This window comes from Copidosoma floridanum, unplaced genomic scaffold, assembly GCF_036245765.1.
Source record: "Copidosoma floridanum isolate Cflo_tuat_1 unplaced genomic scaffold, Cflo_Japanese_pri ptg000007l, whole genome shotgun sequence".
NCBI classification, from domain to species: Eukaryota; Metazoa; Arthropoda; class Insecta; order Hymenoptera; family Encyrtidae; genus Copidosoma; species Copidosoma floridanum.
In genome coordinates this window covers 11,909,116-11,922,922 of record NW_028321884.1, presented here as the reverse complement: position 1 = coordinate 11,922,922, position 13,807 = coordinate 11,909,116, and the positions used below count along the sequence as shown (strand labels likewise).

Sequence of the window (13,807 nt, the reverse complement as noted above, 5' to 3'; positions counted from 1 at the left end):
TTACCCCAAATTCTCCAATAATTTATTTATGTAGCAAAAATCCTAAATGAAAAAATTTTTGCATGATTTTAAAATTATTTTCGCCTTTAAAAAATATACATAAAAAAGTAGTCTTTGCTGCTAGTGTACTACCATGAATTTTTTTTAAGCCAATACAGAAAATTAATTTATTTGGGCATTTTTTGATTTTTCAAACGAATAAGTATTGTCAAAATTGAGAAAAAAAAGTTGGCAAAAAATGTTTTTCGTTAATGTTTAAAAATATCAGAGTAATCCATTAAATACGTACAAAAATTTTGTATTACTTTGTAGTTAAAAAAACAATTTTCAAAGTTATAGAAACAATTCATCAAAAATTCGGCATCTTAATACGTGTGTTAATATCATTAATAAATGCGTAAGGTTCATGTAAATAAATAAATATAATTATTTATTGAGTTTTGTACACTTTTTTCAACATATTACTTACACCTATTTGTAGATATTTAGACAATAATAAAAATTAGCAATTTTTGAGTGTTGTATTCTTAGTTTGTAATATAGTGGTCAATATTTTGCTGTGTTACAACTTTATCGGGACCACATTGTATTAATGTGTGCCTCAAATGTTACACATTATATAATAAATTTTATGGTTTTACATAAATATTCAAGATATATGTGTTAAATGAGATAAAAATTGTTCAAATATATTATATGAATAAATAAATAATTTGAACAAAAATTTGTTTTGGTGAAACTTTATTTAAGATTCAACAAATACACTTAATCATAATTGATGATGATGAATGATTTTTGACTTGAATGACAAATGATTTTTTTCAGAATCATTCATTCTTGCGTCGTAATAAATTTATCTCGTAAAAAAATTCAAAAACTAAAAAGTGAATGGAAAATATTTGTTTATATTTTATTTTATTTACATTTTTTTTGTTTCTTTATGGAATGAAAATATTTCAACAGTTGCTATTACGTTTGAAAAATAATTAAAATCATTAACTCAACGTATGAAAAAAATTTCATGAGCATGTACTCCTTAAACAATAACAAGTGGATAGGCACATGAAGCTTTCATAAAGAAAGTCAAATATATACAAAAATTATTCCACGTTAATACACGTGTAAAAATAAAAATATTCGCTGAAAAAATACTGTTTAGTTTCGCATTAAACACGTACAATACAAACTTTAAAAGTACGTATAAAAATACTATTTCCGCCACAATTCCATTAACATTGATGTGTTGTATAAAAATCTGAGTTAAACGATATATGTTATCATAGTGACCCATAAACGTAGGCAACCAAAAGCATTAAGACTCCATTTGTAAACTAGTGACGCCACTGATGTAAAACCTTTAATTACAAATTCTCCGAGTAGCAGGTATAATCACAAATTTTTTAAAATACAAAATTCTACTCAGTCTTTTATTCTTTCGTTATTCGTCATAGCCTCTTTATAGAAAAACTCGAAATACAAAATATTTCAAAATACATTTGTGCCTCTGTGCTGACTCTTGAAAAAAAATTTCAAGCATCATGCCGCAAATATTCTTAACGGAGAATCGCCAAGGCCCTTTGTACCATTCTGACGTCTCGATCACTGATGTAATCTAATAGACTTTCGCTTACTACTTCCGGTAAGCGAAATTTGAACAACTCGTTAAGACTAACGATGGATCTTTGCCTCGATCTCACGTAGCGTCTCCCAATGACCAAGGTCCACAGCAACAAGTGCCTGTAAACGGGAAACTCGCGCTTGTAATCATCCCCGTTGAAAGTGTCTATAACATCCTGATGTTTTGCATAAGCCACAAGCTTATCCTTTGGACTGATTATAAAGTCATGGTACGAAACGTTAGCCAACAACTTTTCTGCTTTCATCTTCTCCAACTCCGTCTGACAAACGCTCTCGTAATTTACAATCATTCTCGACCTTAGCATCGATTTTTGGGACCCTGCATAAGCGGTCAGCCCAGCAACTTTGGTTTTCACGTAAAACTGAAGGAACCTTATGCTATTGGTGTAATAGCGTTTTAAAAAAATATCACAACTTGCATGGTAATCCCAAGTGTGAATGGAAGCCAACAGTATGTCGGTGCAATCGCGTTTATAAATAATTGCAAAATCAAAGGGGGTCAAGTTATCGTACTCTTCGTCAAAGCTACGACGACGATCCAGCACTCCGTCGTTCACAAGAATATCACGGACCTTTGGAGTCAAGTATGAAGGCCTGCGCGAACCACACGCGTTGGCTTGGTACTCGCACAGAAGCAGTATCGCCGTGTAGTCGTTTTTGCGCACGGCGTAGTGCAATGGGGTCATGAAGAGGTCGCAGGTAACATCCGGTTCGACTTTCACCTCCAACAGTAGACGCATAATGCCGTGTTGACTATTTTTCGTGGCGACGAGCAGAATGTGTTCCCCATCCCTGTTGATGTCGTTGTAGTTCTCGGTATAAGGTAACAGTCGCCTGAATATATCCTCATCGTTCAAGTACAGGGCCTCGAACAAAGCCGAGTGGCCCATTTTGGCTTTATCGTGGACGCAGGCTCCCTTCTCCAGGAAAAAGTTCATCATGTCCAAATTTTTGTATCTGACAGCTATGCACAATGGTGTTGAGTTGTCGCTGTCCAAATTATCGATGTCTGCACCACACTCCAACAGAAATTTTACCATCTGAAACAATACGCATAAGCATGATATAATACCGTTTAATAGTAACAGAATCAGTGCCGGATTATTCATGAATTCTTTATGGAAATCGATGTTGTGGAATATTCTTTCGTACGATAGCCCGATCGGCTGAAAATAATACTTTTACCTCTAGGTCGTTGTGCCTGGTCCAGTAATGCAAGTATCCAAAGCTCTGATCGACCGATTCGTCGATATCACAGCCGTGTTTAATGAAGAGTTGGACGAGGCGTTTGCACTTTGCAGCTACCGCGAACATAAGTGGTGGAAATTTGGCACAACTGTCGGGCTTTGGCTGGGCCCCATGATCCAGCAACAGTTTCGTTGACTCCATGTCGCTCAGCGACGCGGCCAGGTGCAGAGGTGTCAACCCGTAAGAATTGTGCGCCTCGACATCGGTGCCATTTTTGAAGAGGTACCGGATTTTGCGATAGCATTTTTTCTTCACGGCCAAGTGGAGCTCTGTGTACTCTTTAGTGTCGGCACTCAATACCGCTTGCAGTTGGACCCGGTACACTGCGACAGTCAATTGCATTTTTACATACAAATGATGAGAACAAATAATGGACATAATACTTTCAGAAGAGATTTGGAAAATAATTCGTTTGTAACTTTAACGGTACAGCATGTTTGCGACGAATTTCCGACGTTACAAATCATTGAAAATTGTAAATCACATATTCTATTTTAAATTTTAGGGATTCAACCGCGCAAAAATTGCAATAGTGATTTTTTTCAGAATGTCTCTAGATAAACGTCACCAAAAAAACAAGCGTATTTTGTTAATCCTTGTCATACTTTAATGAAATATTACATATGATTGATAACTTAATTTCAGAACTAAATCAATAATTTAATTATCGTAATTTGTTCGAAATATAAATTAAAGAAATTTAAAAAAATTTAACCTTAAAACCGACTGTATGATTTCTAGTAAATTAATGTCCTTATTTTTTTAAAAATTCAATAAATTTTTAATTCTGAGTACTTGAATAATAAAATTGTTAACTGAATAATCAAACCACTTATGATTTTGCTTGTTCAAGAGATTGTTCATCAACGCTTTTTTTATGAATAATCATTTGTGAAGCGAAAAAGACAAGTTATCAGTACTTTACATGACAATTTATCCAATACTTCCTCGGTATTCACCACTGCAGCCATACTTAAATATTTATGAATTTCGTCAAACACAGAGTCATCAAATAATCATTTAAAAAGTTAGATAACCCCAAATTCAAAGTTTTAATATTATTTGATAAAAGTGATCACTTTTCACCACTTTGTAAGCATAAAATTGAGATAAATCACTACTTTCCTGAGAAAAAATGACGAGACCAGTCTTTAACAAAAAAAGGTTAGGTCACTATAAACTAATATATATTTTTTTAATCACAGTGTGCCGTACGCCGATACGCTTCGAACAAACCTATACACCCGAAGGAACAGGGGAAGTCCAAGCACTCGGAAGAGGATAACCGAGGGAACCTATTTTAATTTTTATACACGCGCAATACACATTATATACATGCTTAAAACATAGTTTAAATTAAGCAGAATTAATTAGAATTCTGATGCAACGCCATTGTCCAATGTCTCGCAATGCTTAATATAATAACGAAGCAGCTTCTTTTTTGTACTTGTCATCGTTACATGCAAATAAAATCCTAGCTCACACATTGTAAATCACACATCTCAGAATGTATACCCGTATGGTAAATTCGGCATGCAAAATGTGTTTATAGCAAAAAGTCAACCACTAGTTTAAGTACATTACATAAGGAATGAAACGTCAGAACGGCCACTCTTTTTCCGTCAAAGAGTTAATCATTTCTGCAAAATTATGTCTCTGTGCTTCGTAATGCATGTTATGAAGTAATAACGTTACGAAGTACCTATAATGAAGAAAAAAGCAAAAAAAAAATGCACATTATCTAACAGTCTTACGTCAGTTGCTGTCGAGCCGCACACATTTCACTCGAAGAGTTCATGCGCTCCCGCTCAAATCCGCCCAATGAAAATGAATGACGCAACAACAAAATATAAGTTGACAAGTGCGCGCGCAGTTAACCTGCTGACTTGAATATGCTTTATGCTCTCGCACTACTGCTCCAAACTGCAACATTAACACATTGCATTATTTAAGATCAAGATAATATTTTGCAGTTCAGCAAAGTTACCTTACCACGTACAAGTAACTCAGCGAACGCCGTCGCTCGTGCCATCGTGTCATCGCAGAATTGAGTATATAAGTACAGGCACAACATAAATAGTAAATAAGCTAATAAGCCAGATAGTGCGAGGTTGCAACTACAACAAGTGTCTTCCTTCGCTGGAGTATTTAGCTTTAAAGCCGATTAGCCAAAGTGCAAACAATCGAGGAGTACTTATACATCGAAGAAAAGAAAAACAATGGACGCAGCTTGCACGAACAGAAGTTCCGCGATCATGCCTTTGCTTATGCTGCTCTAGTGACAATGCGAAGCAGACGAGTTTTACATTTAACAAATAATTTGTAAACCACCGTGCACTTCAAGAGAGAGAGGGAGAGAGCGGTGTGGCGGCAAACCGACAATAACAACGGGATTGTGTAGTATAAAGTTAATTGATTTCAAGTTTTCCTGATAAGGATTCATTTGTACCTAACACGGGGTGTCGTTTTTCCTGGCAGCGAGTGCGTATACATGCAGGTGTTTTGTGTTTATAACAAAAGTAGAACAACAAGCTCAGCCCTCGTCCTCCCTCCCTCCCTCTCTCTCTTTTTTGCTCTGTAAAAGCTTAAACAATGGGTTACGACATCAAATGGATCATCCCCAAGCTGAGAAGCCCTACGAGCAGCCTCTGGAACCTCGCCAGCAGTCTAACCTTCGTCGCAGTTGGGATCTTCTCCAAGCTCATTATGGGTAAGTTTTGCCTTTTTTTTTTATTATTATTTTTTTTTATTTATTTAAGCCTTGACTCTCGCGTTCACCTGTTTTTTTATTTTTTTTTTTATTTTAACACCTGTCTATTATAAGCAGGCGCTGTTCGCAAATTTTATTTTAATCCGTCTCTCGCGCGGTTTCCCAACAGAGACACCAGCTCTCTTTCTTTCTCTGTCTGTTGTATTTGCACGAGCCGCGCGCCTTGTAGGAGTTTTTTTATCTCTTTATTGTTGCTACAAAGACGCCAAGAGCCGTTGCAGAGTTATAATAGGTATATATGCGCTACGTAGTATCAAGGACGGCTTTGATTCTCTCCTTTTCTCTCGGAAGCCTGTGTGTTTATAAACCTGTGCTGTACAACGTTCTTGTACAATCACTTGACCATTTGAATTTTTCCTTTTTGTTTATTCCAGAAAGCTGTCGAGCGTGAAATTAATTTTTCTTTTTTTTTTTCTTTTTTTTTTTTTTTTCATTTGTAGAGTGGTTCAATAAGACTGCTGTGTACAATAAACACATCATCGACAAAGCCTTGAGCTCCAGGCCTAAGGATGTTCCCTTGATCACTGTATCCAATCATCACAGTTGTTTCGACGACCCTGGTATTTGGGGTGAGTGCTCAAAGTCATTGCGTTTGTATGTACGATAAATATATGTATATAAAATTAGAAGAAAAAAAAAAAAAAAAAGAAAAAAAAGTGCTGATTCAATGGAATTGATGATGCAGGCGCGCTGGATTTTAAGTATTTGGTGAATCGGCATAAACACAGGTGGTCGCTGGCCGCTCACGACATTTGCTTTACAAATGTTTGGCACTCGTACTTTTTTATGCTCGGCAAATGCGTGCCTGTTATCAGAGGAGACGGTGTTTACCAGGATGCCATTAACTTCTGCATCGAGCGATTAGCTAGGGGAGACTGGGTTCACGTTTTTCCAGAAGGCAAAGTCAACATGTATAAAGAAAACTTGAGGTATATTACATGTTTAGTTATATTTTCGCTTTTAAATTCATCATAAAAAAAATGGAATTTAATCGTTTTTTTTTTTTTTTTTTTTGGCAGATTTAAATGGGGCATAGGAAGATTAATTTTAGAATCACCCAAAGTGCCTCTGATCATACCAATCGTCCATTTAGGTATGGATCAGATTTTGCCAAATGAACCTCCTTATATCATTAGGACTAAAAAAAAAGTCACCCTCCATTACGGAGATCCTATAGATTTAAACGAATTGATAGCTGATTTAAAAAATTCTAAGGTAGACGAAGTACAAGCCAGAAAAGTCATCACAGATCGTATCCAGGATGAACTACTGAGGTAACTTGAGAGTATAATTTTTGTGAGTGCATGTTCACATAAATTAAGATTATTTTATTATTTCTAGATTCTATTTCCAGATTAAAAACAGTGGCTGAAGAGCTTCATAATTTACTCTGACACAGAGTTCATGGCTGGCGCCGGTCTTAGCCGTAGCTCCAGCCAACACAAAAGTATACCATGGTTTTGTTGTCACATAACAATTATGAATGAAAGAGAATATGACTATTAGAATTTTAATACGATTATTTTTTATGCAGAGGAATAAGTCTTCTTAAAATAAATCACGGAGTACGTGTATAAAAAATGTACAGATTTTTATCAAAGAAACTGAATGTCAGTTTGTTTGATGCGTAAATATTAGCAATGATATTTGTTTTCTACACGAACTTTCCTTATAGGCTTATTATATATATATATATATATATTTTTTTTTTAAATCGACGAGCTCGAAAAAAATTGTTAATGCTCATATATGTACATACAACTTTAAATCCAAGGATTTATCTTAAAAAAATTAATATGAACAAAGAACTGCGTGATTTTTTTGTAAAAAATGTGCATTAGCAGATTGTGATAAAATTAAAGAGAATTTTTAAGGGTCGCAATGAATATTATTCATGTCGATGCCATGATTTTTTGTTCTAGCAAAATGTACATAAGTAATAAAAACAATTAATTTGTATATGTATACTATGTATTCATTGCGAAATCCAACTCATAGTGCAATAGCTTTTTTTTTTGTTTTTTTTTTACAGATTTTTCCTTCAAATTTTAGTCAGACTAGTGGAAAGGGTTAATTTCGCTTTGTATCACGAAAAGAAATATTTATAAAAGTGACTTTGACCTGAGAACTGAATTAAATTTGAAAATAAATTATACATATATTTATAAAACCTTGAAAACTTATATTACAGATAGAAAATTTTAATTACTAGCTTTAAAATAAATCGACCTTGCCAGGTGTCTAATGTAAGTTTTCAATTTAGATTTTACGTATTATTTTCGCTTTGTGTACAGAAAGGGGACAAAATAGAAAACAAAACATATCTAATGAAAATAATTATATTTTTAACAAGGAATATCACATGAACTAAATCATTTTATTCATATAGAGAATAGTAAACTTTCAAATTTTTCGTAAAACATCGATAAAGTATCCGATAAAGATTATCATAAAATTATAATAAATTAATTTATCTCATTTATACATAGACTTTACATTATCTGGAAGATTTATGTAATTGCAAAGGTAACATTTGGTTTTCAATTAATATTGATAATAATTATATGTCTCCTTGTATAGTAATTTACTATGCGTGTGTATATATATGTATATATACTTTTTAAAATAATTTATTTACGCATTTTATAATAATTTCCGAATAAACATAGCTTGCACGCTCCTCTATTTCTCAAAAGCCTTCGAGCTTTCACTTTTCCTGCAATAATTGTTATAGCATAATGACGGGCTGTGTTACACAGCTGACAAAAATAATACAGCTCTTACATATCGTACAGGTAATTGGTGGAGACCGACATTTTTTTGTGTTGTATTCCGCAACTCTTTCGCGCTTGGATGACTATACGTATATCGAAGTGTTTTTTTTTCGTCCCACTTTTTTGAAAAAGTGCCCTAATCTAATTGATTTCGGTCATTGAATACAATGACGGGTGATGGCATCGCTGACATTTGACATGATAAATGCTTCTTAAAAAAGGACTACTTTTTATTTTGTACATCCAAACATGAAAGACAACAACACGAGATTTTTCACATACACTCTATACGAGAACACATAAATTTCTGTTTACTTGTACGAGGTGGTGTTTGTTATATTTTAAACATGGATGCCGTAATGCACGGATAACGTATTTTACTTTCTAAATGCATACGAGATATTCGTCAGGGTTGATTAAGTGTAGGCTCGAATAATTTATCAAATCTATACGATTCACACAAACGAGGACATATCGTAGCGATACAGTCTCGAAACTCCTTCCTTCCCATTGGTAAATCACAGCACGGCGATGAATTTCAATGAATTTTCAAAGAGTTTTTGCTTTCATAGTCAAAATAATACTCTTAAAAAAATTCTATGATACATACCAACTGTCTCCTCCTTGCGCTATCTTCTTATAATCTATGAATATGTATATATAATGAAAATCCATTTAATTAGCCACTGGCTCAAAGAACATCATTGGAGTGTGGGAAGATTGAGTACGTTTTACTCATACACTTATAAGAGACGGACAATTTGGTTATGAGCTAGAGATATAGAGTCGGAAGTGACTACAATTTGCGATAATGGTCTTAGGTAAGTATATATGTATGTATATTATACGTCAATGGATGCCATTTGTGACTTGACGAAGATTCGCTTTGTTAAACGCGCAGATGCTGCCGAGCAGTGCTGAGCGCTCGTTCGACGCAGCTGTTGATTTTGTTGTTGATACTGGCACATTGATTTTTGCCATTGCTGGCATCGGAGGTGGTGGCGGACACACTTTAGTTTTAAGTTCTTTGGAATCTTTAGATTGCACTTTAGTAGAACCTTAAAATCACAAAATTGTTGAAAATTTAAAATAATCGTTGATGCTCACATACTTGTTTTTGTTTTTACGAACGGCCAAAACAATCATTACATCTTATATAATATAATATATAGTACAAAGGAACTCTAAATACCAAATCTACGAAAAAAATAATTAGTATGTACAAAAATCATACAATTACGGAAAAATAATAAATAATCATGATTATAAACTGACTAAAAATAAAAAAAAAATGAAATTCTATGACTACAAAATTATGATAGGTCAAGATAACATCATAATACGATAAGACAACGAAAACATAGCTAAAAATAACAAATAGCATAAATAATAACTGATAAATATACAGCAATTTACAAGCATTCCATCAATGAAATATTAAACCTGTCGAATGATCTGCGCGACACCACCGATCGTAAATTATGCCATCAACTTCTGTGTCCAGCTTTTGTTATTTGTTAGATTCATAAATACAATGAAATTTCAACGTTTCATTAAATAAATAAATACAAAAATAGAAAAACTTACCGTGAGTCGGCGGTGTAAGGGTACCCACGCTTGTTGCCGTTGAAGTACTGGTTGGACTGTCACAAACCTCTGGGCTTTTGCCGTTAATCTGTTTTGTTCCGTTTGCTGCAAGTTGATTGGCTGTCCGCTCTTGTGCTAACTTTTGCTCTTTTTTCTAAAGTTCAGATCAAAATCAAACATTGAAATCCGATGAAAATAAAAAAATGAAAAACTTACGTATTCAAATCATTAAAAAAAAAAAAAAATTTACGCACCAATTTGTGTTTGCGTTTCTTCATCTCCTCTTCGGAACTCATCATTTCTTGAACCTTGATAAGTCTCTTCTGATGCCTAACTACTTTCTGCTCGTCCTTTAGTCTCAACTCGGCTTTATTGGTCGCCTCGGCAAGTGCATCCTTCAGATGACTGCTGAGTTTGAAATGCGGTTTTTCCACGTTACTGGCATTGGAACAATTATTTTGTCTCGCCATTTCAAAGAACGGGTGTTCCAGTAGCTGAGCAACCGTTGGAAGATCTAGCTTCAAGGCCTCGTGAGATAAAATGACTTCCAAAAGGCTTTTCAACTTTGCATCACAATACGGTAAGTCCGAGGCTCCAGTAGTGGCTTCCAGTAGAGGTCTGCCAAAGGCCATCTCGTACAAAACGTGTCCAAACGCGTACACGTCTACTTGAGTCTGTAACAACAATGTTTTTACAATCTAATAAACCATGCTAAAAACCCTAATTTAAATCAAATTCATCAAAGTTTTTCAACATGCATGCATAAATAATAAGCTTACGGTCGCATGTAATTTTCGCCTTTGAACTACGTATGGTCTATAAAATGCGGGTAAACCTAAAAGGCCATTTTCTACATCTAATAATCTCGCTCCGGTAGGAGTTAATAGAACATTTCCTGTGTGTAGATGTCCATAGGGCAAACCTTTTTCATGGAGAAAACTAAGTGCTTCCAGTATCTAAAAATCAAACATAGGTCACTGATAAACTATAATTCCTTAAACACACTTTAAAAAACTAGAATTATTTAACACACCTGATATCCATAGTTGGCAATTTCGGTGGGTGTCAATGAGTTGGTCTGTTTTGGATTTCCATACTTCTTGATGAAAGATTGCTTAGGCTTGGCATAGCACAGAACGTCCCTTAACGTGCCATCTGGATGAAAATTGCGAATGATCAAAGCACCGTTTTCGGTAACATGCTGATGGACCATTGGCTCGATATAAACATGTCTGAGACTGCCAAGACTCTTGAACACTCCCTGCATATCTTTGTCCTGAAGATGTTTGTCCGGTCCAAACTCAACCCACGCCAGAAGCAGATCCTGCTTGGGGTTCTGCTTATTTTTGACGGTGTAGTAGTGCTTTCTGAGTCGCCAACCCATGTCGGGTATGGCCTTGCCGACCTCGAAATTGGCATCGCTGCGCAACGCCAGTGACACCTGCTGCAGTGCTATTTCTGTTGTTGTGAAACAAGAGAGCACACATATGTCATCAATCAAGCCAGTAAGCCGCTTAGTCTTCAAGAAATCAACAAGCAGAAATGTATTGGTAAAAATATATATATATAAACTTTATACACTCACCGTGCAGAGGTGCCGTATAGTTTTCTGGATCAAGGAATTTTTTGGTGGGCAACGACGAAGCAAGTATTGGATTCATTAGTATGCAGTTTAGATAACTCTGAAACAATGACAATAATAACAAAGAGTCACTCATGACAACATTAAGGAATGGTAAAAAAAAAAAAAGGTACTTGTGCACGACATTTTTATTGACAGTACCTGTAATGCAGCCTGTCTCTGAGCTACAAAGTCCGGTTCCATATTACCGAGGATCTTCTTTGGTGGGAGAGGCAAGTTAAGCCCAGAGGCCGACAGCATGGAGTGCAGTTGAACGAAGTCATTGTAACGCCTACAGACACGCCAGGAATTATCAGGTAGTGGTCCCCTTTGAGTCCTAATTACGTACTCCTATAAATATGACAGGTATCGCGCATATAAACACACAAATTAGCACTCGATATTAGTATCGACTTTATTACTGTACATAGCGTACACATGGATACACAAACACATCCATGGATATACATATATATATATATAAATACACAAAGGTACTAACGGTGTGGGCGTCGATAGTGCGGGCATTCTCGATGATGCTGGTAAGGATCTCGGTGTCGTCGAGCAGCACCTTATTCGTGTAACTCTTCTGAAAGAGAGCCATCGGTGCTGAGGCGCATGTTAAGCGCTCTCGCGGCAATAACCTGCCGCCTCTAGTGCTAGCTATAAAGTTGTTGCTGCTGCTTGTCAGCCGCGACGACGACGAACTGCTGTTGGTTGATAACACTTGGATGCTTTGTACATTTACTTTTCTTTCACATTCACGCTTAAATTTACACTAGCTGCTACCACAGTCCTGAGTCTACACATACATAAGTGTATTTGCACATTGCAGGTCTAGGTGTGTATGAACACCTCATCTTCATTACCTCACTCAAGTAACTCAACCGACTGTAGTTTCGATTTGATTATGTCGAAAACTAATACGTCTACTTAAATTGAAGGTATCGTGAAGAATTGAAGATGAATCATGACACGTTCAACACATTGTTGCACACTATTAATTCACAATAACTAGCTAAGTAGCTAGGGTACACTTTACACTGTACACACTGTGCACACATATGTTGAGACTGAGAAAGTACAAGTGTGTACGTACATGGGTAATATTTATTTATTATCACTATTATCAGGAATATCAGAATTACGGAAGCCCGGTCACGATGACATCTGCATAAAAACGCATAAGCACGCAAAAGAACAAGTACCTATGAGTGCACAAAAAAACGTACCGTACGAGGGTACGAGCTACAGAGCGCCAGTAAATTAAAGGTATATATAGTTGACTTTCCGATCTGACGGTAATGTAGAGCGCAACTTACCGAAAATTACTTGCTCTGGTAACGATTGCGGAAAACACCTCATCACACGCATGATGCACGTAGTATATTATACCACGTGTGATTGTCTTCCCCTGTGTGATAATGATTTGACAACAAATAGATAGACGGACAGCTCAACATACCGCTATCTCTTTTGCACTTGGTATAACGCTCGCCGCTCTCGCCGCCCTCGCTGGTGAAGTATTTAAAAACAATAAAACATATTTAATAAAGTAATGCATTGGAAATACCTAACTGGAAAAATGTTGAAGAAAAGCTATGATTGAATGCATTTTATTTTTTTTTACTAAAAAAATATTATTCAGTAGTGTGCGCAAATATCACGTTGTATACTAAAATACTAAAGGTATTGGATACTTATACTTTTCGTCTTTACCGCCACTAATATGGTAGTCGAGCGTTGTGTAACAAATCCAGCTATTTGTTGTCACATCATTATCAACACATTATCAGGATAAGCTTTAATGATGTGACAACAAATAGATGAACGACAACTTGTACACCTGTCGTCCATCTATTTGTTGTCAAGTCATTATCACACATTGTCAGAGTAAGCACAAGCACACATAATATAATAGTATATCGCGTGAAGTTGTGAAGAAAGTTATAGCATTCAGTTTTCATCAGCTTAAGTATAACGTTCGTTAGCAGTGTGATTCTACGTGGCAGTAAATCGTAATTGTTGAGTCGTGATCAAAGTTTAGAACTGTTTTTTTATCAACTAGTAAATTTGCCTTTTTTTTTATTAACACTCGTAAAATTTTTCAATAACATTTGCAAAACACGTTTGTGTAACTGTATTTCCGTCGCTTATTTCAAATAAGCC

At 35.5% G+C, this 13,807-nt stretch overlaps 3 protein-coding genes across 6 annotated transcripts; 1 reads left to right on the top strand and 2 right to left on the bottom strand.

The window, feature by feature from the left end:
* Window positions 1–1,128: 1,128 nt before the first annotated feature.
* LOC106636432 (uncharacterized) lies at window positions 1,129–3,989 on the bottom strand. Of its 2 annotated transcripts, XM_089588737.1 has the most exons (3): window positions 3,812–3,989; window positions 2,824–3,209; window positions 1,129–2,678 (listed from the first exon to the last, which is right to left on the bottom strand). In XM_089588737.1, the coding sequence occupies exons 1-3, from the start codon at window positions 3,855–3,857 to the stop codon at window positions 1,554–1,556; spliced, it is 1,557 nt and encodes a 518-aa protein (XP_089444863.1). In that variant the 5' UTR covers window positions 3,858–3,989; the 3' UTR covers window positions 1,129–1,553. The 2 variants fall into 2 exon arrangements, with proteins under 2 accessions (XP_089444863.1, XP_014204311.2); XM_014348825.2 differs by lacking the exon at window positions 3,812–3,989 and having other exon boundaries at window positions 2,824–3,335.
* An 810-nt stretch (window positions 3,990–4,799) lies between these two features.
* Window positions 4,800–7,326, top strand: Taz (tafazzin, phospholipid-lysophospholipid transacylase). Of its 2 annotated transcripts, none has more exons than XM_014348864.2 (5): window positions 4,800–5,596; window positions 6,097–6,225; window positions 6,342–6,585; window positions 6,676–6,930; window positions 7,011–7,326. In XM_014348864.2, the coding sequence occupies exons 1-5, from the start codon at window positions 5,479–5,481 to the stop codon at window positions 7,048–7,050; spliced, it is 786 nt and encodes a 261-aa protein (XP_014204350.1). In that variant the 5' UTR covers window positions 4,800–5,478; the 3' UTR covers window positions 7,051–7,326. The 2 variants fall into 2 exon arrangements, with proteins under 2 accessions (XP_014204350.1, XP_014204351.1); XM_014348865.2 differs by having other exon boundaries at window positions 6,998–7,326.
* A 540-nt stretch (window positions 7,327–7,866) lies between these two features.
* On the bottom strand, window positions 7,867–13,280 carry LOC106636455 (PX domain-containing protein kinase-like protein). Of its 2 annotated transcripts, XM_014348850.2 has the most exons (9): window positions 12,141–13,280; window positions 11,801–11,989; window positions 11,603–11,699; window positions 11,051–11,475; window positions 10,797–10,973; window positions 10,272–10,691; window positions 10,018–10,171; window positions 9,874–9,934; window positions 9,404–9,488 (listed from the first exon to the last, which is right to left on the bottom strand). In XM_014348850.2, the coding sequence occupies exons 1-8, from the start codon at window positions 12,240–12,242 to the stop codon at window positions 9,918–9,920; spliced, it is 1,581 nt and encodes a 526-aa protein (XP_014204336.1). In that variant the 5' UTR covers window positions 12,243–13,280; the 3' UTR covers window positions 9,404–9,488; window positions 9,874–9,917. The 2 variants fall into 2 exon arrangements, with proteins under 2 accessions (XP_014204335.2, XP_014204336.1); XM_014348849.2 differs by lacking the exon at window positions 9,874–9,934 and having other exon boundaries at window positions 7,867–9,488; window positions 12,141–12,873.
* Window positions 13,281–13,807: the final 527 nt, after the last annotated feature.